The 26633-nt window shown below is 40.2% G+C and overlaps 2 protein-coding genes across 5 annotated transcripts in view; both read left to right on the forward strand.

The window, feature by feature from the left end:
- The first annotated feature begins 485 nt into the window (after window positions 1-485).
- On the forward strand, window positions 486-9870 carry MTG1 (mitochondrial ribosome associated GTPase 1). Of its 2 annotated transcripts, XM_078867866.1 has the most exons (12): window positions 486-601; window positions 1546-1610; window positions 2561-2665; window positions 3071-3157; window positions 3728-3784; window positions 4346-4436; window positions 4588-4649; window positions 5178-5274; window positions 5849-5930; window positions 7526-7638; window positions 8471-8577; window positions 8925-9869. In XM_078867866.1, the coding sequence occupies exons 1-11, from the start codon at window positions 508-510 to the stop codon at window positions 8566-8568; spliced, it is 951 nt and encodes a 316-aa protein (XP_078723992.1). In that variant the 5' UTR covers window positions 486-507; the 3' UTR covers window positions 8569-8577; window positions 8925-9869. The 2 variants fall into 2 exon arrangements, with proteins under 2 accessions (XP_078723992.1, XP_078723991.1); XM_078867865.1 differs by having other exon boundaries at window positions 8471-9870.
- A 1211-nt stretch (window positions 9871-11081) lies between these two features.
- The window catches only part of LOC144941125 (lysine-specific demethylase 4C-like), a 34469-nt gene continuing 18917 nt past the window's right edge, over window positions 11082-26633 (forward strand). For 2 of the 3 annotated variants that reach the window (XM_078867639.1, XM_078867641.1), the window contains exons 1-9: window positions 11384-11517; window positions 14334-14513; window positions 16695-16870; window positions 17413-17527; window positions 18358-18551; window positions 19267-19316; window positions 20642-20745; window positions 21509-21646; window positions 26396-26616. In XM_078867639.1, the coding sequence (XP_078723765.1) occupies window positions 14343-14513; window positions 16695-16870; window positions 17413-17527; window positions 18358-18551; window positions 19267-19316; window positions 20642-20745; window positions 21509-21646; window positions 26396-26616 (1169 nt within the window). In that variant the 5' untranslated portion in view covers window positions 11384-11517; window positions 14334-14342. The other variant, XM_078867640.1, reaches the window with a different exon arrangement.

The following is a 26633-nucleotide window of genomic DNA, read 5'->3' on the forward strand; positions in this document are numbered from 1 at the left end:
GCGTGACGACGCCACTGGACGTAACGAGTTGAGTTTGTTGTTGTTAGTTTTCCTTGTGCCCCACTGCCACCCCAATACTGTATCACCAAACAGATTCTAGATTTGAAGCTTTCGTGACTGCAAGAATTCTTACCCTTAGGTTTTCTCGGTAAAGTCACGTAGGGAAATAATAAAAATAAATAATAAACAATTATATTCTTAGGTTTTTTTCGGTTATTTTTATTGTACTTTTATTAATTGTAATTTTTACTTACGTGACTTTACCGAAAAAACCTAAGAATATGAATCCTTGCAGTCACGAAAGCTTCAAATCTAGAAATAAACAAATATTTTATTTCTATTATTTTTTCTTATTTATTTTTATTATTCATTATTTACCTACGTGACTTTGCCGAAAAAACCTAAGAGTACCAAACAGATTGTCTAGCAGCGGATCGACCATGGCTCACGATGACTCCTCCCCCTTCTCCATGTGCCTCCTCCCACTCCGAAGCCCGCACCGGGAGGATGAGGCTGATCGCGACTCTGCGCTCCTTCAGGGAGGCCTTCGACTTCGGCGGACGGGACGTGGCGTCGTGGTTCCCGCGGCACATGGCGAGGGGTACACATTCCACATTCTCGTGTCGGGGCCGTGATTGTCCACAGCGGCGAGGACGCGTCTGTGGGGGGTGGGGAGGGACGCCGCCTGCAGCCGGGCGAGGCGCGCCTATCGTCGGCATGAGTAGCTAGGAAAGGCCGTAGGCGCCAGTTGGGCCTGCTCCGGATGATTTTAAAAGAATAAAATGTCGAATACTTTTAAACTTTGTGACAAGTAACGTGTGCTTCTCTGCAAAGCTGGGATGCTGTGAGACTTTCAGAATTCAAGAACCGAAGTATTAAATATGAATTTGTGTGATGCTGTTCATTTGCCCTCTGGAGTAAGCATGCTCGCAAAGATAGTTTAAGTTAATTGATTAGGTATAGCCCTGTGAGCCATTCGGCTCTTGAATCGGGTGCAACCGCAAAAAACAAAAACATGTACAAGAAAACATCTTAAAGTGACTATGTGACCAAAGTGCAAACAGAAAATTCAAGAAAAGACAGCAAAATATTGCAGAAAAAGCACCGTACACCAACACTGGGCAAATATGCCAGTGGGATGCAAGTCAAACCACAAAAAACACAAGACAACTTAGATTAAGGCCATCAGTCTAAACCATTGCCAGCCAACATCACCTACTTTTAACATGTGCAATCCTTTTTGTCAGTCCACTGCTGGATAAGGGGCTTAAAAGGCCTCCCCGTTTTGCGGGCTGAACGTGTAATTTGACCATACTACACCACAGTGGTAAACGCGCGTTGAAGGATGGTAACATTTCCGCAGATATGCTGTGATTTTTGCTGCACCGGCCTTTCTCAATGCTGCACAAGTATTGTCCACATTGATCTCAGCTTCGCTTTCCAGATCTGGCGAATTGCGTGTGAAATTGGTCAAAGTATTGTAATGCGTTGCTCCTACCCATTTGTGTATGCAAAGTGTGTTGTGTTATTTTTTGTGCGATACAGGTGTGCGCCAGATGAAGTCCATTCTACACAAGGTGGATTGTGTGGTGGAGGTGCACGATGCGAGGATATCCTTATTAAAGAACGACGCTTGTTATCATTACCCACACAACATAGCTCAGACACGTAAAATGTAGCATAGCAGAAGTAGTGTGGAGTATTAGTTCAACATCACTGGGTTTCCAGTGATTTCAACCAAAGGATTTTGAACGTAATTATAATGGACTGTTAAAGAACATTTTAACACGGTGAATGGGAATAAGAAATGTTTATATTTTAATAAACAGGCAGGTGCATTCTACTAATTCTAATCGGGAAAACTGTGTGTGACGTAGCATTACACTGTTTAGCTTCATTCAACACAACCTGGTACATAAGCATCAAAATGCAAGTCCATGAAAACGTATCTCAAGACACTTAAGAGGACACTTTATTGTGTCCGACGTCTGTATATTTGAAGTTGGCTTGTTCTCCCCGTGGTAGCGTGGATTTTTCTCTGGGTTTTCTCTCCACGTTTAGAAAGATGTGTTTAGAGTATTTGGCTGCTATACATTTTCACATTATAAGACACTTCTTTGGGCTATCATTTTTGACCAAGTCGCTTGTGAAAAAACTATTTAGCTCAGTGGGCCTTACCTGATAAAATAAAAAAAATAGTTTAATTTGGATATTCAGACAATTCACATGTTAAATATTTTACATGTTGGATGTAGACAACAAAGGACACTGATGCATATTCAGAAATAACCACTCCAGGTCAATTTAATAATCAGTTTATTTACTGCTGTATCTTCGCCACTTTTTCAGCGCAATGGATATGGGAATTCTACAAATCTGTGGTATACCAATGCTTGCCCCCAATGTGCTGGATTATAGATGTGTGCTACTTGGCCTGGCAAAGCAGATGGATGCATATATTTCCGAAGTTGAACTGGTGAGTTCCTGCCAGATGAAAATTACAGTTTAGTGAGTAAATGTGGAATCTTAGAGTAAAAATATTTCCTTGACAGGAATTCACATTCCGCTTTCTGGCCGGAACCTGCCTCTTCAGGAGGACCTTTCTGTGCGTCCACACCTGCTTGTTCTGAACAAAATGGACCTAGCAGACATGACTCAAAAACAGGTGAGTCATTCTACAAACTTATTATTTTCCAAGCAACAGTGCAACTGGCTGTGCAAATGAAACTATGGACCATATCGTAAACCATTGTAGTCTGTGCTCCTTCATTGTTGGAACAGCAAAACTACAGGAACTCTTTCCTGAAGTCTTCTCGTGGCTAGAAAACCTTGACATTGGCATTAGCTCCTGAACATATTGCCATAGGCAAGAATATAAATAGAAGTGGGTACATGTTATTTCATTAATCTTTTGCTTTTATGATTGCATATGTATTTTCACTTGTATCCAATTATGTTTTTTATAGAGTGCTCAAAGATATGATTTCCATTTCTGTATAAGAATGTGCTATGGTTACAATGCGTAACATTAACTCTTGTAAGAGCATTATTGCATGCCTTGTGCGTGCAGAGGGTCTTGCAGGAACTGGAGAAACGAGGTGTATCCAACGTCTTATTTACAAATTGTGCTGATGAGACAAGCTTCAGCCTGCGTAAGGTATGGTGATGTACAGAGACATTCAGAAGGGCAGGACACATATACTCTTATATTTTGTTATGCTTTAATACTGTGTAAGAGCAGTATGAGCTGGATTTGTTGTGAGGGTTATTTTTAACAAAAGTTGAAAGCTTTAATGCATTCGCTCTGGGACATGGGGTCTAGATAACTCGTAACGCTCCAATGTGAACAAACCTTCTGCTCTCAGGGACATACCCTTTTTAAACCATTCAAATTACATGAAAAGGTTTCCCAAACTTTGGAAACACCAGAGCCAAAATTACTGTTTGCAAATATGCGAATGTATTTTTCCTTTATGTCTTCTATACTTAATTAATTTCAAGGACAAATGAATGTTAAAAAGCATTTCATAATCCATGCATCTGCATGTATTTTCTTCATTGTTTTAACAGGTGCTTAATATGCAATTTAAGTAAGATGAACATTATTTGTTCATTCGTCAATTTTGCGTTCATTTTGTCATGCATCAACGATTGCCACTCAGTTACTATTACTGTACTGCGCTCCAGCAAGCCCCGTTGCCAGTTGCAAATTTTCGTTGTGTCCCAGGTGGTGCCGGCGGTGAGCAACCTGATAGAGCTGAGTCCACGCTTCAACCGAGTGGAGGTGCGGAACCTGTCGTGCCACATTCTCACAAGGGACTCGAGCGGGTGGAACAAAATATATCTAATTTTAATGCGCATGCTCCCCTGTGGTCAAGTTGTTGCAATGGAGATAAAAACATGGAAAATGCGTTTCTTCTGTGTAATTGTTTAAAATAAATAAACATGAAAGTGAATTCAAATGATCTCAAATGTATGCATGATTAATTGGTAAGAAATTAATGAGGACCATTTTCATGTTTTTGTGTTTATGCAAGTGAAGATTTCGCTAGTTAGGATGTTTATAATGCTTGTGTTCTATTTGCATATGAAAATACGTTGTTCATACAACGTGTAATAGTGCCAGCTCCCCCAGATGCATGGCCATTCGGTGGTAATAGGTATTTGAACCGAGCCTGGATCTTTTCTAGGTTGAGCCAGCCAAAATAAGTGTTTCATGTGGCTGAGCACCATTATCACTCATTATCTCCTTGTGTCACGTGAAGGCTGATGAAGTGCCTACTAAACAGCAATTCCCCAATATGTTGTCCTGGCTAAAAGTGATGTTGTCTTTTGTATCTGTCAGGAGCAAGACTATAGTCTGATGGTGATAGGAATACCCAACGTTGGGAAGTCTTCATTCATTAATGCACTGCGAAGGCGTCATTTAAAAAGAGGTAACATTCATACTTGCAATGATTTTGTTGTGTTAACTTACGTAATATTACGTGCTTTTTAGTCTGCTTAATGAGTCGATTAAAAAGTTACAACTTTTAGAAAAACGAGCTTTTTTAATTTTAATGCTCTGTTTAATTCTTTGTCTCTTAGGAAAAGCATCTAAAGTTGGTGGGGAACCTGGAATTACAAAAGCTGTTCTCACCCGCATTCAGGTTGTTTTTGTTATTCATATCTTCTCCAGTTAGAACCAGACTTGCAAATGCATATGCACAGCCAGTGGAATGACTTGCCTGCTCAACAATCACGATTGAAGAATCCATTGTTTTTCTTTACATGTGAACGGTAGCGCCTCTAGTTGGCTGCAGGAGTTGATGTGTACGTATGTATATTGAACTTGTTTCTCACTGTACTTAGCCAACCATGCTAATCAGAGGTGCGGGAGGACACCAAACTAAACACCAAAAATGTCAATTCAATACAATGTGAAAATTGCAAGAAATATATTTTAGCACACTTCATGAGTTGAGGTTGATAATATATGAATGCATCACCCCGTTGTTCCACTCCTACATATCGATTGACAACTAATTTATTTAGCATTGCTTTTTATGTTTAGATTGTTGTCCTTTCCCCACCTCCAATTAGCATGGTTGGCTACGTGTGATGCAAAAGAAGTTACATAGAGTGCATTCATGCACACGTGTAAATGTGGGCTGGCTTTGATGTGTGTGTTTGTGCAGGTGTGCCAACAACCACAGATTTACCTTTTGGACACACCAGGAGTGATGTCACCACGTATCAAAAATGTTGAGGTCGGCATGAAGCTCGCACTTTGCGGTAATAAAGCTTTCAGAACCAAAGTATACTCTTTTTATTCTGTTCTTGAAGATGGTGAATCTAGCATGTGTGGAGTGGTTTTAGGTCCTGTTATATACCTACCCAAATAAATTAAACTCCTTGGGCCACCATCTCTGAAGTAGGTCTGCATATGAAGGACGTTTTTGTACATGAACCACCCTTTTTTTGAGTCGAGTGCAGGATGAGGGCCTCCCCCCACACTGTGCGGTTCATGGGGTATTTTTGACTACACTTCACGCTGGCCAGTGAGGATTGGTAAAAGTGGGGAGCATAGACTTGGGAACTTCGAACAGCACAACAATGGAGTTTGCTGCACTGTTCACTGCTGGATACCTCATCCCCAGAGCAGCCGACAACAACCTGATGTGCACCCAAACAAGCACTAAGCACGCTCTCAACCCTGACTAGCTTTGGATTCCTCATGAGCTCAGGCAATGATTGGGCCATAGGCAAGGGAAGGGAAAGATGGTTATTATTATTAGCAAAATGGTGACTTGGTCGATGTGTGATGTGAATCTGCATGCTTTTTGTACCCCCTTTGCTGTTGGAGTAGGCACCATTCTGGACCACCTGGTGGGGGAAGATGCCATTGCAGACTACCTGCTCTTCTCGCTCAACAAGCATCAGCTGTTTGGGTGAGGTCATTCAGCATTGTTCTTTGGGCTGGCACCATGGTCTAGATTAATCGTCAACACAAGGCATGTGATGATTGAATGAAATGACTATTTGATAAACATTTTTTTTTATCTTTGTCTTGTTTTTTCCCAGCATTCATATTTTTTACACGTCTACACATTTCAACATTAGCATACATGTTACAGCATATCATTTGTCACTGGGGTGACGATTCACTTCAAGAATCGATTCTTTTTTTGCCACTTCACTGCCTCTTATATTGTTTGTGTTATATCCCACATGCACTTTGTTTTCTCCATTCGTCAAAATGTTGGATTAACATCTATAACTAGCTTGTTTGCCCGTCCTAGGATGGACGCTGTAATATTTACTAAAAAATTGAGCAGAGTATAATTGTATCTTGCGTAAATGTAATGGCAGTGAATCTTGCACAAAAGTATGTCATCAAACACTTAACTGCATTTCACTGCAGCACTGTATATAACTGACCTTCAATTTGTTCAAATTCACTACTCTGATACTTTATTCTCTTCTGCTTTCGGTCACTGGGGTTGAAATAAATTGGAATTCGATCAAATATCTGGAAAATCACCGAGAAATGTCTATTTTACCATAATGTAGAAGAATGAATTAGACTTACCTTTTGTCTCAAGTGCTGAATAAATAAATAAAGGCACGAAATCCACTTCGTTGCTGCATAGAATTATTTACTAGATTCACTTTCAATAAAGAAACGTCAAACTTAAAGCGCATTTGCAAAATTATTTCCGCTCGACCTTCTGCGAGTGTAAAAATCCACCCGCTCATGAATATTAATGAGGGGGGGTGCGGCATGTGGAGTGACGTCACGCGCGTTACACACAAACAGACATTCTTGGCTCATTATAGTAGTAATGCATTGTTCATAATTGATTCTTACATGCACGATTCAATACATTTCAAGCCTAGTTCAGTTGGCAACTTGAGCTCATATTCCAGGATATGTGAAAAAATAAATACAACATAAAAGATAGTCTTATTCATAAAGTTGTCTGGTTAAGTTTGATTCCAAACGTATAAAGTTTGACTTAACTTTCCTGACTGCAGGAATTCATATTCTTTGGTTCTTTCGGTAAAGTCACGTAGATAGAAAAAATAATAAAAATAAAGTGAATAAAAATATCACAGAGTTTCGATCGAAACACAAGAGGTCGTCATCAGGCAAAGGAGTTAGCCTCTAAAGGTAAACTGTTTATAAAGGTTTGGGGATGGGCGTAGCCCAAGTGTATCAGTAGCACCAGGAGCATGGGCAGTGCAGCAACAATGCCAATGCAGCAACAATGCCAATGCAGCTGCAATGCCAATGCAGCAGCATAAAATAAATCATCAGCAAAAATAATCCTTTTTTTAAATTAAACTAAGCTAAAATTACGCAGGCCTTTGCTTTGTTCTGGAAATGTTGTACCAGTCCAACCTGTATCTTTACAAACCATTTGGTTGTAGCTCAAACTGGCATTAATGGCAAACAAAACACCGACATTTGTAATTGTACTGTAATGTTCCTACATGGTAGCATTATGTTGAATGGTGTTTTGGCCATGTGTGTGGTGGACAGGTACGTGGAACATTACGGGCTTGGGGAGCCGCAGGATGACTTACAAACCGTGTTGAAGCACATCGCTGTGAAGCTGCACAAAACACGCAGGATGAAGGCCCTAACAGGCGTGGGTGAGTGGTGGCACGCACCGAACTGCCACATCACCCGGCGCTGCATGCCTTCCCGTCCCTCCGAGGCACAGCCACCTGCAGTGTGAATTGTAACTCTTAGGTGTTACAATATAGGCTTAATGACGCTAACCTATTTAAAGACCACGGGATATTCAGAATCTTTTCCTGGAGAAATCCGGTGAGCAATGAAGCTCTTTTTCACAGATATCCAGTCGGGGCAGGTCAGAGTTTCAACAACAAAGAATACAAAACAACTATAGGACTGCTAAATGTAGGAAGGATAAGCAAATCACAAAAAAACTTCTATAATAACAAACAGGCTTGTGTTATTAACAACGTTTAGTTTGCCTCCTGACATGGTTTACGATTTTCTGTAAAACGAAATGATCTTCCAAACACTAGCCAAGTTAAATTGTATATCACAGCATATCCATAGAAGTTGAGTAATGTAATTTCAATAATTGAATTGTATTCCTTAACAGCTCATTGGTGTTTGTGTACTTTGTGATATATGCCTTGTTTCCACCATAATCTATTAATTCAAGCTTTTTACGATTCTATGGAATTTATCAAATGAAAATTAATCTTTCTCATTCACAAATCCACCACAAATGCATTTACATGAGCAAATCTAAAATCCTGTAAAAATGTTTTATCCCAAGGACACATTTTTTCAAAGGACTTTATCCAAACCATGAATCAAATAAACGGCAAGTATTCAAATAAAAGAGTGAACCTAATATCAGGTAACTGTGTACACTGTCGCTGTTTGCTTTTTCATGTTAAAGTGACGTAATAACAACATTGAGCACTTCCCCTTTTACCGTTGCAGGAAACATCACTATCACAGTTCCCAACTACAGCTTGGCTGCATTCAATTTCATCCGGGCATTTCGTAATGGGCTGCTGGGACGTATCACATTGGACTGACATTGGAATGTATGTGGTTCATACTTAATGCAAATGACCGCCTCCTGTGTGAGCTGCATGGACTTTTGTATGATTGTTACACGTCCCTGGAAGGGATGAAGATATAAACTACGGAGTGGCAGGCAAAGGATGGAAAGCATGGAAAGCATTCCAGAGTACATCCACCGCGGAGTGTGCAGTTTCCGCGTGAATTATTGCAGGACAAATGATGGTGTTTGTTAGCAAAGGGAGACCATCATTCAGCTTTGGTGTGATCCTAGCTGATGGTGATAATTAATGGTTTGTACCTTTCTGCTTCTGCTGACGTGACTGCTTTTGGTAGACATCTGAATTTTAAAATGTTTCTCCGGTAATAGAATCCCGGTGCTGAAATATAAAGTCAAGAAGCAACACGTGGAGAAAGGCTCTGTGACAACTGATGTCTTGCATTGATTGGTAAGATCATAGATGGTTTTGGTAAGAGAATACTTGTAAGGCTATATTTATTACAATATATTAAAGCGAATTTTTTTTTACATTCACAGTTTAATGCGTACATGTTTTGGCACGGTGAATGCACGTGAACAAACGGCACAAGCGTTGTGGTGACGTCACCGCCACTTAGTGGCGAATGGCGGTTGTTGCATATTTTGTAAAAGATAGAATCTAAATAAGTTAAATCACATTTAAGTACAAATCAAACTTTTAATCACTGTAAAAAGAACAGTCCACTAACGTTCAGTGCATAGGAACGTAATACCGCATTCGCATAACACCTTTCCCTGTTTTTTTATTCATTTGGGAGTGTTAATTCCGGTCGGTGGGCGACACATTTTTAAATCCTTTATCCTTTATATTAAGTTAACTTGCTTGCTTACGACCGTGCAAATCTTTCGGTCGTTTTTTAACCCACTTCCCGTGATCCAATCGAGCTGACATTTTGCACACAGACTCGTGCGTGACAATGTATTTTCGTGAAAAAAAATTCCTACATTTTACACTTTAGGAGTTTGTTTTCATATTTAATTACCAATTGCTTAATGGTGGCAGGCATGCATCTGACCCATAGGTGGCAGCCATCTCAAGCCAGAGGACGAGAGGACTCTTGCCGCCACGCATATAAAGGATTTATAGTGAAAAACTTTGTTTTTACGGTTTAATTTTTATAACACCGAACTCATGCGTTGTCGTAGAGCATCAAGGTTACAACAGTACAGCACACGTGTAGATTTGAAGCTTTCGTGACTGCAAGGATTCATACTCTTGGTCACCTACGTGACCTTACCGAAAAAATCGAAGAGTATCACACGTGTAGTCTACTGTAAGCAGAAATAAGTTGTTTTATTATGTTTTATTTTTATTATTTTATTACTTCCCTTCTACGTGACTTTACCGAAAGAACCAAGAAGAGAAATAAGTTCGTCTCCATTAAAAAATCCTTTTTAAAAGTAACAAAAATAGTTTTATTTTGAAGTGCACTAAAAAGTAAATACAGTAACTCTATTGGACAACGGGAAGCGGACGACATCTTCATTACAAGAGACACGTGGCCCACGCCTGCTGCTTGGGCGAGGCGATTCCAGATTCGGGACCACAGCGTTTTTCACCTCCACACAAAAATATATAATTAATATGCCGTCCATGAATTGTTTTTTATTGCTTGAAAGGCAGCAATTATTGACGAATTGATGCCGATCTTAATACAGGCATGTATTGTCACCGAATCTGAAGTACGTGCCAAATTTTGAATTCTCCACACACCTCCACACAAAAATATATAATTAATATGCCGTCCATTGATTTTTTTTGTTGCTTGAAAGGAGGCAATTAATTGACGAATTGATGCCGATTACGTGTGCGTGTGCAAAATTTTGAATTGATTGGACAACAGGACGTAGACTAACTTTTGATTATAAGGTTTGATTTCGAAGTTTTAGGTTTGGCCATGTTTGTTTGTTGTAGTACGGAGTAAGACTGATGGCCTTAATCTAAGTTGTCTTGTGGTTGTTGTTTGACTTGCATCCCACTGGGATTTTTGCACACAGCGTTGGTGTACGGTGCTTTTTCTGCAATATTTTGCTGTATTTTCTTGGATTTTCTCTTTGGACTTAGTCACATAGTCACTTTAATATGTTTTCTTGTTCATGTTTTTTTTTGTTGCGGTTGCACCCGATTCAAGAGCCGAATGGCTCACAGGGCTATACCTAATACATGAACTTGACCACGACACAGCTTTCAAGTTCAGTAAAACCTTTGAAAAAATAACCATCTGCCTCGGCTTTCGCAATATCCATGAATTTAATTACATCGGGCACACGTTCAGGTTTGAAGGTGCTTATCTCACGCAGCATTTTGAATAATGGAATCCAGAAAAAAAATATATAACACAATTGAATCCAAGCGTACCACTGAGTGTGTACAGGAATGTTCACACGCAAAGCATGTTTAGTCACGTGACCCCCATCCGCAAGCCACGTGACCCACCAAAAAAACCGAAACGGGCATTGGCCTCAGCGCGCGCATGCGCAGTGCGGCTCCGTGTCGGTCGGCGGAGGGATATAGTTCTGCGTAAAGCGCCTCCGCTCCTATTTATCCTCCATTATCCGACGCCGCGGCTTGGTTCGGGTAGGTCCTGAAGGGTCCTAGACCACCATCGTCCCCCCACAAAATTAACGTTAAAGTATTGTGTTCCTCGTATATAGACGATTCCCTCACCCAGGAGTCGCCGCCGTTGAGGCGGATAATTCCCCGAAGAAGCTGCGGTGCCCCTTTGGGGGGGGGGGGGGATTAATTCTCTCGTGCGGACGGACTCGGTAGCGTCGAGTGACGGTAAGTGGGCGCATCTATCAACGTAGGCGGCGTGAGCTCGCTGTCGTCTTCTGAAACGTTCATCGTCTGGCACGTTTTCATTTGAACACCGTAGTTTGAATCGGAGCTTGAGGACGCGAGTCGAAGGCGACTTGCGGCCAGGTAATAACATCGAGAGACGCCCAAAGCGGTTGCAGTCTTCCTAAGTCGAGGTTGAGGGGGGTTAGCGGACTAGGCCTCTACGGCCTCCTCCGCGTTAACTCCTCGCGTTTGATAAATCGACCCAAGTTCAAACGTTTTGCAACAATCGCGGGGCGACGCGGCTTATTTGCGTCGCTGTCGTCTCGCCGCCGTTACTTTGTCACTTGAGAGAGAGTTGCCTTTTTGTTTAACGCTTTTTGGTACGAGGATTGGACTGAGGCCTCCAGAAAGAGGCTTGCGAGTGCCAGCCACGGGCCCTTAACGGGAGATGTTTTAAAAACGAAAACCGGCGGCATCGCTTAAGAGTGCGCGATTTGTTCGGCGACTTTATACGCGGTAACGTTTCGCGTTTGTTGAAGAAAATGTCATTTGTTTTTGTTTGTTATCTAGAGCGTATAGAGTCCATATTCCTGGTTCTTACGGTAAAGTCACGTAGAAGGGAAATAATAAAATAATATAAATATGAAACAATATTGTTTCCCTTCTACGTGACTTTACCGAAAGAACCAAACATATGAATTCCTGCAGTCACGAAAGCTTTAAATCAAAATTTAGTCTCGAGTCCCTTTAAACGATTTGGGGCTCGCGGCGCGGCCGCCATTGCGAGCCGAACGTAAACACGGCGAGTTCAGTGCCCACCCACTGCGGATCCACTGCTTGATGCCCAAATCCCCTCGTGTTTTTGCGCATCGTGTAGGTTGTTTTGTTGGCCGTACCCCGTGTCGTTCTTTGCAGGTTGAAGTACACGTGTTCTCTTGCCTTGTACGAAGGAAAGTGACTTGTTTACACGCGTTTGTAAGGGGGTATGTGACCTTATAAATACGTGTTAACAACGTCCATGCTTATTAAAGGATTTTCCTTTAAGATGCCCATGCAGTGTATGTACATTTTAGCGTGTGCGTTATTTTTTATTAGATATGCTTATCCATTCATTAGTTTACAGTGTGTGTAGTTTTGTGTGTCCACGTTAAGCGTTACAGTTTAGTGTATTTGAGTTACTTATTTAACATTGGATGTAACATTTGAAGACTTTGTTTTGTTGACCAATGAGGTTGCTAGATTTCAGTGCAGCCCATGGACTATAGTATATACAGTAGTAACGGAACAGTAAATGTGGGCCCATGTCCTTGACCACCAGGATCTACTGTGGAGCTGATCTGCCCAATGACCACAGGCTTCTAATTTCTAAGACTCGTCCACTGCGGTGGTGGGCGTTCACCTAGGAGCGCATTCAAACCTGGTCTCGGCTAGCTGATTAAGGTTTCAAGCAAGATTGCCATCATTTATTAATAATACGGCGCCAACAGTTGCAGTTGTTAATTTCGTCGACAAATATGTACCAATTTAATTCCCAACTATACGATTAATTTGTTTCCCTGAGGAAATTCGATTCAAATATGTATCCTCGCGAATACAACGGCCTCTTGGCAGGTGGAGGGTCACGTGTATCTAAGTACAGTATGTATAATCTACATACATTTCGCTAGGCTGAATAGAAATTTTTTTGTTAGCGTGGTTTGAATACTATCGAGTACAGTGTATAAATTGGCGGCTTTAGCCTTGTTAAGCTAAAGCTAACATCGCCATCGGCCATTGTCAATCTACTGCTGGATTTAGGCCACGCCACCGAGCACCTGCCGTATATACGAGTTGTTTTAATAGTTAATTTATTCTGCTAATACTCTTTACGCTTGATTTACGAATGATTTTGTTTAACGCAATGCGCAGTGCTTGTGATGCAATGCCCCCCCCCAACTCGGCTCTATTGCAACACGGCGTGTAAATATTTCAGTTGTGTTACAAACGTAGGGAATACTAAACCCACAATAGTGAGTTATGCTGTTGTCACTTTTTCACACCATTGTGTGCGAATTTGAACAGAGTAGCTTGAAACAGTTATTTAAAGTTGTGCTCAGAACTTGCATTATCCAGTGACCCCCCCCCCTGTTGGGTTTTAAACGCCAGAAAAATTGTCCATGTATTTATTGAACAGCCCTTCGGTAGATGAAAGGACATCAAATGTATACGTATTTCCAAAAACGTTTCGTATTCCAAAAGAGGCTACAAATGTACACATTTTTTTGAATAAATGCCTTTTTAGGACGCAGTTGAGTAAAAAAAAATAAGGTGCACGTGTAAGGGATCCCCGTACAGGTCCCATTTTGATACTTTCAACAAGGTCCCAGGTCCCATTTTGGACGCATTGTGTTTGATACAACGGGTCTATTGAACGGCACACGTTTTCAGCCCCTCTCTAAGTTACGTACCCAATGTCCTTATCCAGTCCATTCAAATCGCATTGAGGGGCGGAATTGTGATGCAAAGTTGTGCAAGGCCTGTTGGCAAGAAGAGTAGCTCTGGAAACGTTGTTTGACAAAGGACCAGTGGCGCCACTTGGTGTGCGGTGTTAGCATATTTACTTGTGTATTAGAACGTCTTGCGTGCACCGTATGTAGCCAATTGCTAATTAGAGGTGCGGGGGACGGACGAGAAACTAAACACATAAAACAGATAATTGATTGATAATGATTACTTTGATGGCTTGGGGGGAGGGCCCTTCATCCAGCAGTGTACCGGTCATAGTTGATGATAATGTTTATATACTCGCCATATTCCCAAGAGAATAAGGCAGGATAAGTAAAATAACATGACAAAATAGTTCAACCAAACGTTGCTGACTAGATAAGTAATTTAGGGTGGTGATGGGTAATGTGTCTTTTTTTTTATACATGCCGTGCATTTGTTTTAATGCTTCTCATCCTCGCCGTGTTTTACAGGAGGGAGCTATGGCGTCGACAAGTGCACCACCGAGCACGATGGTGCCGGAGAGCACTGGCCCACCCAATCCCAACTGCAAGATCATGACGTTTCGGCCGACGCTTGAGGAGTTCCGCAACTTCCCACGCTACGTTGCCTACATTGAATCGCAGGGCGCGCACCGCGCCGGGCTCGCCAAGGTACCCACCCAGGAAGTTTCCCCCCCCAGCCTGAGTTGAGCATGGATTGCTATGTCCTCCATGCGTACGTTGGACTTTTTTCGCACCCTATGTAGCCAACTGTGCTAATCGGAGGTGCGGGGAAGGACAACAAATTTAAACACACTGAGCAGTTCTAAAGAAATTAATTTTCAGTCTAGATTTAAACGTGCATAGCTCCAGTAGCTTCCTAATATTGAAAGAAAGAGTTCCAGAAGGCTGCAGACGCAATCTAACACAACAATTATTGTCAATCAGGAATCACTATGCTGGTCTTTTAAAAATGCATTCTGTTAATTACAAAAGTTTAATCAGAGTTACATTTAGCTAGGGTTTAGATCCATTAATTGAGTTTGGACACAATAAGAACCTCATTACCCTCAAGTCGATTTGCATATTATCTCCTATGCATAAAAATGCAAACTCTCCTTGTGCCCAATTAAATCCATTACCTGACATCACTGACTACCCAACTTCAACTACCGAAGCTTGAATATTTTCTTAAGAGTGCTAGTTCAGCAATATGTTCAGATTTACCTTTGATGATGGTGACATTGCAAATACTGCACAATGTCATATCTATTAACTGTCTGCTCTGTCTTATAATAACAATATACACAGGAAAGCCTCTCTAAGTATTAAGACTTTACATTGTTCTCAATTTCATTAATTAGTGGCAAATGGTAGTACAGTAAAACCTTAGATTGCAAACATAATTCGTTCCGGAAACGTGTTTGTAATCCAAAGCACTCGTATATCAGTTGTGATCACGTGACGCTCGGCAGACAAAGCATATACACGTACTACTCGTATTGCAAGACCTCGCTCGTTTATCAAATTAATATTTTAAAATTTTGCTCGTCTTGCAAAACACTCGCAGACCAAGTTACTCGCAATCCAAGGTTTTACTGTACTTGCTAAATCCATAAAACCCATATGTTAGGGAATAACACTCAAAGCTCTGTTTATTCATGTATCCATTACTATAATGCCATCTGGGCACCATACAACGCAAGCCTTAAGCATGTGGTATTCCCAGGCAGTATTCCATGGTAAGTACTAATCAGACCTGCTTATCTTGCAAGATCTGATGAGATTAGGCACATGTTTATTTTGGTCAAAGTCAAGGTAATGTTACTTTTCAGAGTGGTGATTTCTAACATTTTCTTTCATTTACCTATAAAATGAAGGCATAATACAAGGCAATGAATGAAGATGTTATGTTGTGCTCTATGGCGTGACTGTACAGTTGAACACACTTAATATAGCTCTAATGTCCTGGGATTAAATGAGCATCACTTGGGATAATAAAATGAGCTTGCGTGCTTTTTCCATTCTGCCCAGCCTGTTGTGCCCAGTAGATTTTAGTTAATTGCATGGAAATGCATCCCTTCACATACATATGATATCTGCCAACTTAATCAAAAAGAGTTTCTTGTATTTTTGGTCACCCTCAATTCCACTAAACATCAATTTTCTGTGATTTTTATCCGCAATTTTCGAAATGACATTGAATTTATCGTGGTTTTACTTTGCTAGAAATTGTGTTTTTTACTCTACTTTAGAAATAATACTGTAGACCAGAAGCCCACAATTCAAATGATGGTGCGTTTTATTGGTAGAATATCTGAAGTGCAGACTGTCCAATATAAAACACAGATGGAGTGGTAACTTACAAAGAACGATATATTTCACTGCACCAACACATAAACCACCAATATTGTGAAAAACTATTTTTTATATGAATTGTGGTCAACTGATAGCAGATCACTGTGGTATAGTGGTTGTGACAATCACTCAAGCACTGGCTTTTAAACGTTCCACCACATTGTGCCAGACCTCATGCATGTATGCAATATATATTTGGATGTTTCTTTCCGATGTTAATTTTGTCACGTGCACTTTTTGTCAAGGATTTTAAAAACAGTAATGATTATTCGCATAATTGGGTGTGCTAAAGAAATAAAAAGTAATTGTCATCGAGTACCAGAGAATTGTGTTTTAAAGATTTGGTAGTAATATAGTGGTGAATTTTGTCAGTGCCACGTAGAGGTTGGTGTGCAATATTCCGTTACTTGTGAGAAAATGTTTAGGAAAGCTGCTTGCCCATTTGTTTCATAGCTATATGGATTATAATTGTATTTATCTGATCCCGTTTCACAGGTGATTCCTCCCAAAGAGTGGAAACCTCGAAATAATTATGACAACATTGACGACCTGGTCATCCCGGCACCGATCCAGCAGGTTGTAACAGGCCAGTCTGGCCTGTTCACACAGTACAACATTCAAAAGAAGCCCATGACTGTTGCAGATTACCGCCGTCTCGCCAACAGCGACAAGTGAGAAAATCTTCAATGTTGTCCATAACTCATTGAGTGTTCTTTTTATCATAGCTGCCTTGGGAATGAGACACGTAATTTGTTTTTTGCTGCTGAAAGTCTGTCATAATTCAATGTTGTGTTCGCAATGCAGTTGATGAATTGTGCTGCATATAACAATAGTTGGAATTTATTTCCTAGGGCTTTTTTTTACATGTACAGAAGGTTTTTAATCCGAAAGTGAGATTGAATCCTAGCACATATTACACGAGCAGGCAGAACTTGGTGTGATAAGTCACAATGATTTGTGTGTATATATTAGTCAGTCTCAGAATTTAATCTCGGAGGATTGTAAAAAAAGGCACAATAGAAAATTTTCACGTATTAAAACGTAACTCTAGTCTGTTAAGAATGTGTGCATCAAAGCAGTATGATGAAGGTTATTAATAATAATGTTTTGTATCGGGCTAAGATGCTCTGGAAAGTAAAGTATGGATCTAGATGTGTGGCACTTAATCATTTCAAATGTCATTGCTTAACGGTGCTCTCCTTTGCTGTTTCAGGCACTGCACACCAAGGCACCAAGACTACGATGACCTGGAGCGGAAGTATTGGAAAAATCTTACCTTCGTGGCACCAATTTATGGTGCCGATATCTGTGGGTCTCTTTATGATGAGGTACCTGTGCAAATGCATCGCAAAATTTTCCTAAACATGTACCTTTTGAAATTAAGAAGTTCATCTTATATCATCTAGGATGTTGTCTTTCATCAAGGATATGGGTAATTGAGCATCAATGCACCCACTAACTTCTGACCCTCTAGAACAAATACAATTGCAACTTTACAGGGTAATGGTTAACAATAACTCCATTAAAGTAAAGTGCAATTCAAAGCAAATGCAATCGTCTCATATTTTGCATCCTGGGCTCTTCGTCACAACTTTAAAGCTTTGTTAATGGGAAGAAGACTTAAACATTAAAGCCATGCATATTTTTTTCTGCATGAGCTGTCTTGCTGTGAGATTTTCATATGGTGACTACAGTGACATCACTGTTGTGAGCTGTGGCAGTTGTACTTGACTAGATTTTAACATCCGAAAAACTAATCTTTCATTTAATTAGCTAATCCACGCATGTCAGACAGCATGGGAATGCACAACCTACTCATATATTTACCAGGAGGAGCAATTCGTTTTTTTTGGGTTGCATCTTCCTTAAAAACAGAAACGGTACCATATTGAGTTGTGTATTAACCATGCTCCCTCCAGTAATACAAGTATCATGATGCATGGACACCATTATGTTAAATAATCAATTCTATATTATCTAATATTTACCGTCTTATTTATTTAAGTTTGTTCCATCACATTTGTACACTTTGCTTCATTTGCATATCCATCATATTTACAAAATGCATGCATCATCAGTAAAGAACTTGCGAACGCCCAATTTCATGCATCGTGGGTAAGAATAATTTAATAATTGAATCAATGTTTTGTCATCACAGGATGTGGAGGATTGGAACATTGGTCACCTGAACACAGTCTTGGATGTTGTGGAGCAGGACAGTGGAATCACCATTGATGGTGTTAACACACCCTACCTTTACTTCGGCATGTGGAAGACCACATTTGCCTGGCACACAGAAGACATGGATCTGTACAGCATCAACTACCTGCATTTTGGGGAACCCAAGTCCTGGTACACTAAAACTTATTGCTACTTTTTGGTTGCCTTTCTTACATTTATTCCAGTTGTGTGATCAAAGGCATTTCTTGAGATGGAGAGTATCCAAAACTGAGAATGGCCCGTGGAAATAGATTGTAGAACTGCTAAAATCCGTTCAAGTCTCATCTTTATCTAGATTGTCTATTCACGTACACTCTGCTGCAGAGTGTTTATCTCATCAACAAAACGTCATCTATTGATAAGATATCCGGTTTGTTTGGAGGGTTTATACTGTATCTGAACACTGATCTAGTACTGCTGAGGTCTTGGGTTGGAATCTACAACCAATCTGTTTTCATTGTAGTGAGTTAATGGCCTCTCCCGTTGACATAATTGCATGTACTACATTTGTCTTTGTTTCATAATACTCTACATCTTGGGGATTAAAATACTGGGTTTCGTTGCCATGTGGCATACAACTGTTGCAACTATTTATACTATGATGTGATGCACAGCTTTCTGTGCAATTTAGTGGAAATTGCTTCTCACAACATGACGTTGATATTGCAATTGGACCACCTGGAACACAAAGCTTAGTTGTGCATCTGCAAAATAAGAGCATCCCTTTTTTATTATGCTGTTCTGATGCCGACAACAGCAAGTGTGTAAAGTTACGTGTTGTGGGAAGCTGCTTTGAATTTCTGCAACCCAAGGCTCACTTAACCCCCTCTCCTCCCCCCCCTTGCAGGTACGCCATTCCCCCAGAGCACGGGAAACGACTGGAGCGTCTTGCTAAAGGTAAATCAAAAGCTATCAACATTCCTCCCCTGCAGTGGTGGTGTACTCATTGACTGTTATGGGTGTAATGTAGACCTGGGATATCCAATTATTTCAGTAGTTTATTACTACATTAGTGGTCCGCTGGATGGGAGGTGATGGAGCAGGACATGGATCTGTCATTGGCAATGTCGGACGCATCGCAGGGTGTGACTTACAGGGGGTTTCCTGCATTCAGGAGAAAGGATGTTGGGGCAGCTGCCATTTTTAAGGGGGCTCGAGTAATTTATCACAAAAAAGTAGTCGATCAAAATGTTTTCTTGGATCGACTAAATCCTCATCTATCGTCTTGTCCTCATCATACTTTTGTGAGCTCAATTGCAAGACTTAATTGCTGCAAGCAATGACCTCGTAGTTGGTTGAAGATGATATACGTTTTAGGAATTCAGTGGTGTTCTAAGTTACTGTGAATCCCATGGGCAGCACATCTAACCAATTAATATGTATAGTGCTCAATCACCACACAAATCAGGACAGAAATTAGGACTTAAGCCAGCCAGCACTGAATAAGACTTCATTGCATTGGGTGCATCAGACGTTACAGAAACCCATCTAGAAAAAGAGGATGCCCAAGGGGAACTTAGATTAATAGCATAAGACTGGGCGTGCTTTTATGTTTAGTTTTGTTGTCTTTCTCCGCACCTCCAATTAGCATGGTGTGCGAAAGAAGTTCTAGGTACATACAAATCACAACCACCTGATCTATAAGAATGAGCACCGGACAAGGTGGAGGAAAATCAAAACCAGTGTCCTGTCGGTAGACAAGACGTGACCTAGCGGTAGCGTATATTTAAGCTAACCCAGCTTAAATATACGCTGCCAAGCTTGGCGGTGTTCATTCAGACGCTGTCTTTCCGACAGACCTGTTCTTCACCTGAGGACGGCTGCTTGCGTTGTGGCCGAAACTTCGTGAGAATTGTATTATTTTATTATGTTTTATTTTTATTATTTTAGTATCTCCCTTCTACGTGACTTTACCCAAAGAACCAAGAAGATAGCAGTAGCATGTTTATCGCTTGTTGCAGCGGTTTACGATTCTTATTCAACGGCTACCTTATTGCAGGTGTACAAATATACGTGTCGTCTCCTTTACAATGGGATTATATTAATAATGGTAAACAATAACAACTTAAAAAGTATGCTCTTCATCAGAGGGAATGTAATGTGCGCTTAAACATATTTTGTAGCACATTCACCGATTTCAGCATTATCGTTTGGAGTAACCATTAGTTAATATTCATTGATTGCTAATCGTCCGCGGCAATTACTGTTTGCCGTGCATGCAGGGTTTTTCCCTGGCAGCTCACAAGGCTGCGATGCCTTTCTCCGCCACAAGATGACGCTCATTTCCCCTTCCATCCTGCGACAATATGGGATCCCCTTCGACAGGGTGAGCATTTTGTTCCACTTACTCATTCTGCCTGTTTTTATACAGCGTGCACAGCTGCTTTGTTACACTTGGTGAAGTGCTGTCTTAAGGCAGAGTACTTGAAAACTATGCATTAGTTAATTTGCTTCACAGCTGTGTGCTAAACTCCTTGTGGTTGAAAATGTTAAAATATGCAGGCTTTGGTTTACTGTAAAAGGTGCTCGGTGTGAAATAAACTTTAATAGTAATTTTCTTTGCATAACATCTTGCAGTTAAGATGAGTTGAGTTTTTAAATGGTCAGTTTAAGTGATTCCATTATGTTTTTGTAACTTGATCATTCAAATAATGTATGGAGCACAATTATTTCAGTCTTATTTTTCACAAGTGAACTTTTAAACTGAACATATATATTGTGTTTTATTGTCTGCTTATTTAACTTTTGAATGTAGTCTATATTTATATATATGAATAATAAATGTCGTCATGCTCTTCTGAGGATATTATACCACATTCACCATTCATTTTTTTCCCCTTTACATTGCCAATTGAAATTGTCACCACGGTAATTCATCAGCAGTTATGTAATTTGAGCAGTTATTATTAGGACAATCCCCCATGGGGGAGACCATTTTCAAATGCATTGCCTCTTAGTTTCATAATATAAGTAATTCGTTTAGCATTGGACAGCCAGTTCTTGTAAATTTAATTGCAGAACATATCCCGGCATATAGGAGTGCTTGCGATTTATTCCTGGAACCAATGTGATATATTTTTGTGTGACAGGTGACCCAGGAGGCGGGCGAGTTCATGATAACATTTCCATACGGGTACCACGCCGGCTTCAACCATGGCTTCAACTGTGCCGAGTCCACCAACTTTGCCACATTGCGCTGGATTGACTATGGCAAGCAGTCGACGTTGGTGAGTGTGGGCCGTAGGTGTTGGCACTGTTAGCTATTTTTTTTGGTGGTTTCACATTTCCTTTGCCAAACAATTGTGCAGAGCTGCTGGTGCACAAAATCTGACCAAGCATGCAGATGTGGTAATTGCTGTGAGCTAACGTGAAATTATACGGTCAATATCATGAGCAGCTCGCTTTCATTTTTGTGCTGTTCGTGTTACAGTGGTTGCCATTGCAGCACTTGTTCCCTAATGCAATAATTTTTTTCACGGAAGTAACTACTATTGAATATCAGGGAAATATACGTTAGGTTGGTTTAACACGTAGGCTTTCGCGACCAATATCCATAATACAGTTTTTTTACAACATTTACGCAAGATTATTTTGATTTATAGCTTTCGTGACTGGTGTGTTGCAGTCGAAACGTGAGAATTTTATTGATTTTTATTATTTTATTATTTCCCTTCTACGTGACTTTACCGAAAGAACCAAGAATATTATGGATACCTTTGGCTATATGTGTGCAGCATTGTACGGGAGTTAAAAGTGAAAACTATGATTGTAATATACTCCTGTGGATGGTTTTCACAGTTGTGCTGTTTTGCTCCTTGCGCTGGGGGAGCTTTGGGAAACATTGATGCTAATATTTTACATTTTGATTTGTATTTGAGATGCAGTGAGGGCATTTTCCCACTGTGTGGCAGCAAACACCACCGAATGGACACGTGCACTTTAAAATAATGGCAAATGTGTACACCATTCTGTCTTGAGGCAATATTGGCATTCATTTGTTTTGCTGCTTGTTGGCGATTATGCCGAATATCATATTTGGGGTTTGGGAGCTCAAATCAATCAGGTTTGGAGTCCTGGGCATCTTGTGAATATTGCTCACAAGTTCTTGCTGCTATTTATTCTCTTAAATTATTGTTTGTTGCTCATTACTACTTAGTTGCTGTAAAAATATTAACTAATTATACTATTATATATGAACACATTGAGCCTTGTTTTATGTGGGTTATTTTCAAACTTGTATATATATTTGGTTGATGTGCCACTTTTCAAAGTCCAAATTTTAATTGGTTGATGCTTTGTTGCATTGTGTATTGCGAGTGTTGTTTGTGGCCGTATGTTGCCCTTTCCATTGAGTGTGTTGATGTACGCAATGCTGATCTGTGCGTTGCCGTTAGTAGTTTAAAGGGATCCTCCCTGGGGAGGTTTCGTCTTGCCTGGTTGCAGACCACTGCTGCAACCTGAACCCCCTGGTTTGTGCTTTTAGAGACCTCCGTTACTTCGTTTACTCGCATATCTTTTGCCCTTTATTTCCTCAGAGAACAAGTGCCTCCTGGATTATTTAATACATTATAATACTTCCAGTGACCATTTTTGTCCTTTTGAGATGATGCGTAAAAATGTGCAGGCCTGCCCAGCACACTTTGACGATTATATTAATTCGTAGCATGTGCAGCACGTGCGCCATTCAACACAAATATGGAAATTGTACTGATTTAAATAAATTAAAATTCATTCAGAATGTATCAACCACCATTGCACAACATGAATACAATAAATAGTCATATCAATCATCAGAATAACAATAACTTGGCAAAGTTTAACGATTTCATATGCTCATAAGCTTCATTACTTGCAAATCCGTTGAATTTTGAACTTGATTTTCAAAGCTCATTGGTTTCTAAGGCTCCTTAAAATGATAGATCGTTGTACTTAAAAGCACAAGCAATGAAATGGAATTGAGAATTTGCTCATTCAAATGTGATACAAACTTTGATTCATGCAACTATGTGAAATGAGAATGACCAAAATGTTTTCACATTTTAATCCAGTATGGTTTGATAAGTCGTTCGTGATTTGCTTTTGATGATTTTTTGGAGGGGGATGGGAAATAAAAAAACATCATAAATGGTATTATGAACTAAATGAAAATTTTAAATCCCATTTTCGGTAAGTCTTCTCAAATGAATAAAGGTCCCGAGCCAGCCTGTCAAGCAAAGTGTTGCACAATCAATAATGTTCAGAGCTTGGAGCAGGTGACATAGTTGCAAAGCACTTAATGTGGATCACTTTGTTGAAGTGAAGTCTCTAAAAATGAGAACTATGGTAATTAAATACCACAAGATCTTGGAATTTCATTAATGTGGAATATTGCTTATTTTAGTTGCTCATAAAACTTGAGGTAATTTGCACAAGGAGAGGATACGAATCCAACAGTGTCGTTTTCATATGTTAGAATTAAAACTGCAGTATTGTTACTATATCTTGCGACATATTTTTCATAGCAATGTAATTGCTCAGAGGATGCAATAATTTTTTACAATTTGCATCTTGACTAAAACATTATTGGTACAAATGCGTGTTTGCTGTAATGAACACTTCTTGGAAAGGCCACTCTTAAGCTCCCAAGTGCAATGCGCAACCACCAAGGGTCCCCGTGGTTTCATCTCATCATGACCTTTTTTGTGCGGTGCCTTCTGTGGGATAGCATGTGTAACGCAAACCCAAACCGCAAGGTCGCCCACAATTAGACTGGAAGGTGAACGGGGAAGGTAAATGAGGGTGGGAATTATTGGAAAAACAAACCCTAAACATCGATTATCTCGAAATCCCTACAGAAACAAACACAGCCAAGAGTGACAGCCTGAATTATCCATTGATAATGCAAGGCTAGATGACTCAGTTATTCCTAATGCCCTTAGGGAATTCTTATCTTTTACTGTCAAATAACAGTGTTATTAACGTTCCCTGCAACTCGAGTATGGCATGATAATGTGAACCCCGGCGTGCCAGGTATCGACAAGAAACCAAAGAAATTGGTCGAAGGCAAAAATCGATGCAGCGAACCCATTCCCACATGGCTATCACATTACCTTAACTTTTCTATAAAAAAGTTTTCTTTTAAATAATGTTCCCCTAAACCACCGCCACCCTGGTGAATATCCCTAATTTCAAGGTTTTGAAAAATCATCATAATCCAGTCTTTCACTCAACTTTAATAATACCTTATAACTATACTTGCTTCATTGAAGCTGTTATTTTGTGTTGCTGTGGCCTGCTACTTTAAGGGTTTGGACATGCTGGCCTATATTCTGCAACGTTGTCCTTTTTGTCCCCGGCATGATGGGTTTTGTACAGAGGGTGGCCTTGTGTTGGGGTGAGGTCGACTGCCCACGCATGCAGCAATACTTTCTGCCTTGTGCTGACAAGTAATGAAGGATAATATATCTCGGCAATTTCTCCGATGCTGTGCACTTTCACGAACTGTCAGGTTTGCATGGCGATGGGAATATCCACTCTTCAAGCCTCCTAGGAGATGTGTGAGAATGGTACTCGGAGAGTGAAAGGCACGCCATTTGGGTAGTTATTGTTAGCAAATGGTGGGCAAGTGGCAGTACGGGCTTTTATGACCTGGCCACTTTGTACAATAGGACCATTACCATTCTAAAACATCAGTTTAGGTTTTGTAGCTGTCCAGGGCTAGGATTGTGGATAAGTATTTGTTGACCTTTTATTTTTCTTATTTTCAACATCATTCCTTGAAAGTTTGACTGATTCTAAATCTAAAAAGCAACGATTTTTTTCCAGACTGGAATTTATACATAGAGGCACATACTTTTGACCTTTTTTGAGGTTATGCTTGGATGACGTCCAAGGCTTATATTGGAATATAAAATCTACGCAATGTCCCACAGCTTGGTTGTCTGCATAGTTTTTGCACAAGTATTATGTCTGAGTTATAATACGAAACAAAAATTTGATTAACTTCAGTCATTCCACAGCTCGGTCGTTCCAATTAATTTTCTTTCAAGGTTGTGCATTTTTTGATGACACTGCCATACAGTGGTGGGCTGCCCTGGAAATAAATGAAAAGTCCATAACAAAGCAAAAAAGTTAATTAGTCGGTCCTGGAATGTGATGTGGGTCTGAGGATGGGAAATGTTTTGTCATTTAGTTTTCTAATACCTTTTACAGGATAGGGAAGTGAACTGCCTTGTCTTCTTTATGTTGCGTTTCTACAGATAGCGCAGTGTTGCATGGCACACATTTGGGTTTCACGGCACATTGTCTAATGTTTGATTTTGTGAACTATGTATTTTGAGGATACGATATCAATTTAACATAATTTACTCCTAATGGAGGGAGCTTGCTCACAACTGACCCTATTACTCAGTCAGTGGGAAAATAAATGTCCTTTGTGCCCTTCTTCAAGGGCTGGCAGCTCTACAGGCAAGTTTCTCCATAAAAACAACTGTTTTGTGGCCTGCACTATATGACTGGAATTTTTTCAATTATTCCTCTTAATTTCTAAATGTATGCCAGTGTGCAGCATACCATCGTGTACACCAGCTTGTAAATACCAAGTTATTTCGTACTAAATAAAAATTGTAATAAAATAATACGGCTGAAAATTAATGTCTGCATCCAAAGGGACTCGTGTAATAAAAAGAGCTTGCTTACATAATTGTAATATCAAGTACTAAATCAATGTCGAGTAGAGAATTTATTTTTTCAAGGACAAATTTATGGAAATACATCTAATACATGTGCATTCATAAATCTACCATTTCTTGCCACCTTTGCTGGCCTTTATAATCCAACTCATTGTTTAATGTGATTTTATTTATTGTGTGCAGCTCCTAATGGACTTTCTTATCACATCATTGTTCTCACAACAGAATAGAGTGTTGTGTTGTCCTCTGCCCAATTTGTTAATGTGCTTCACGTGGTCGTCGCCACACTCCTGTCTGTGCCTGCAGTGCACCTGCATGAAGGACATGGTCAAGATATCCATGGACATCTTTGTGCGCAAGTTCCAGCCGGAGAGGTACGAAATGTGGAAGCAGGGCAAGGATCAGTACATACTGGACCACTCGCTGCCTACCCCCGAAGCCAGTGAATTCCTCACTGGGAAAGTATTCAAGCTGGAGGAATACCTCGCCACCTTCACGCCAGTCAAGAGGAAGAAGAAGAGGGAAAAGTGAGTTTGCTTGCATT

The sequence above is a fragment of the Lampetra fluviatilis genome, chromosome 24 (assembly GCF_964198595.1).
Source record: "Lampetra fluviatilis chromosome 24, kcLamFluv1.1, whole genome shotgun sequence".
In the NCBI taxonomy this organism is placed as follows: domain Eukaryota; kingdom Metazoa; phylum Chordata; class Hyperoartia; order Petromyzontiformes; family Petromyzontidae; genus Lampetra; species Lampetra fluviatilis.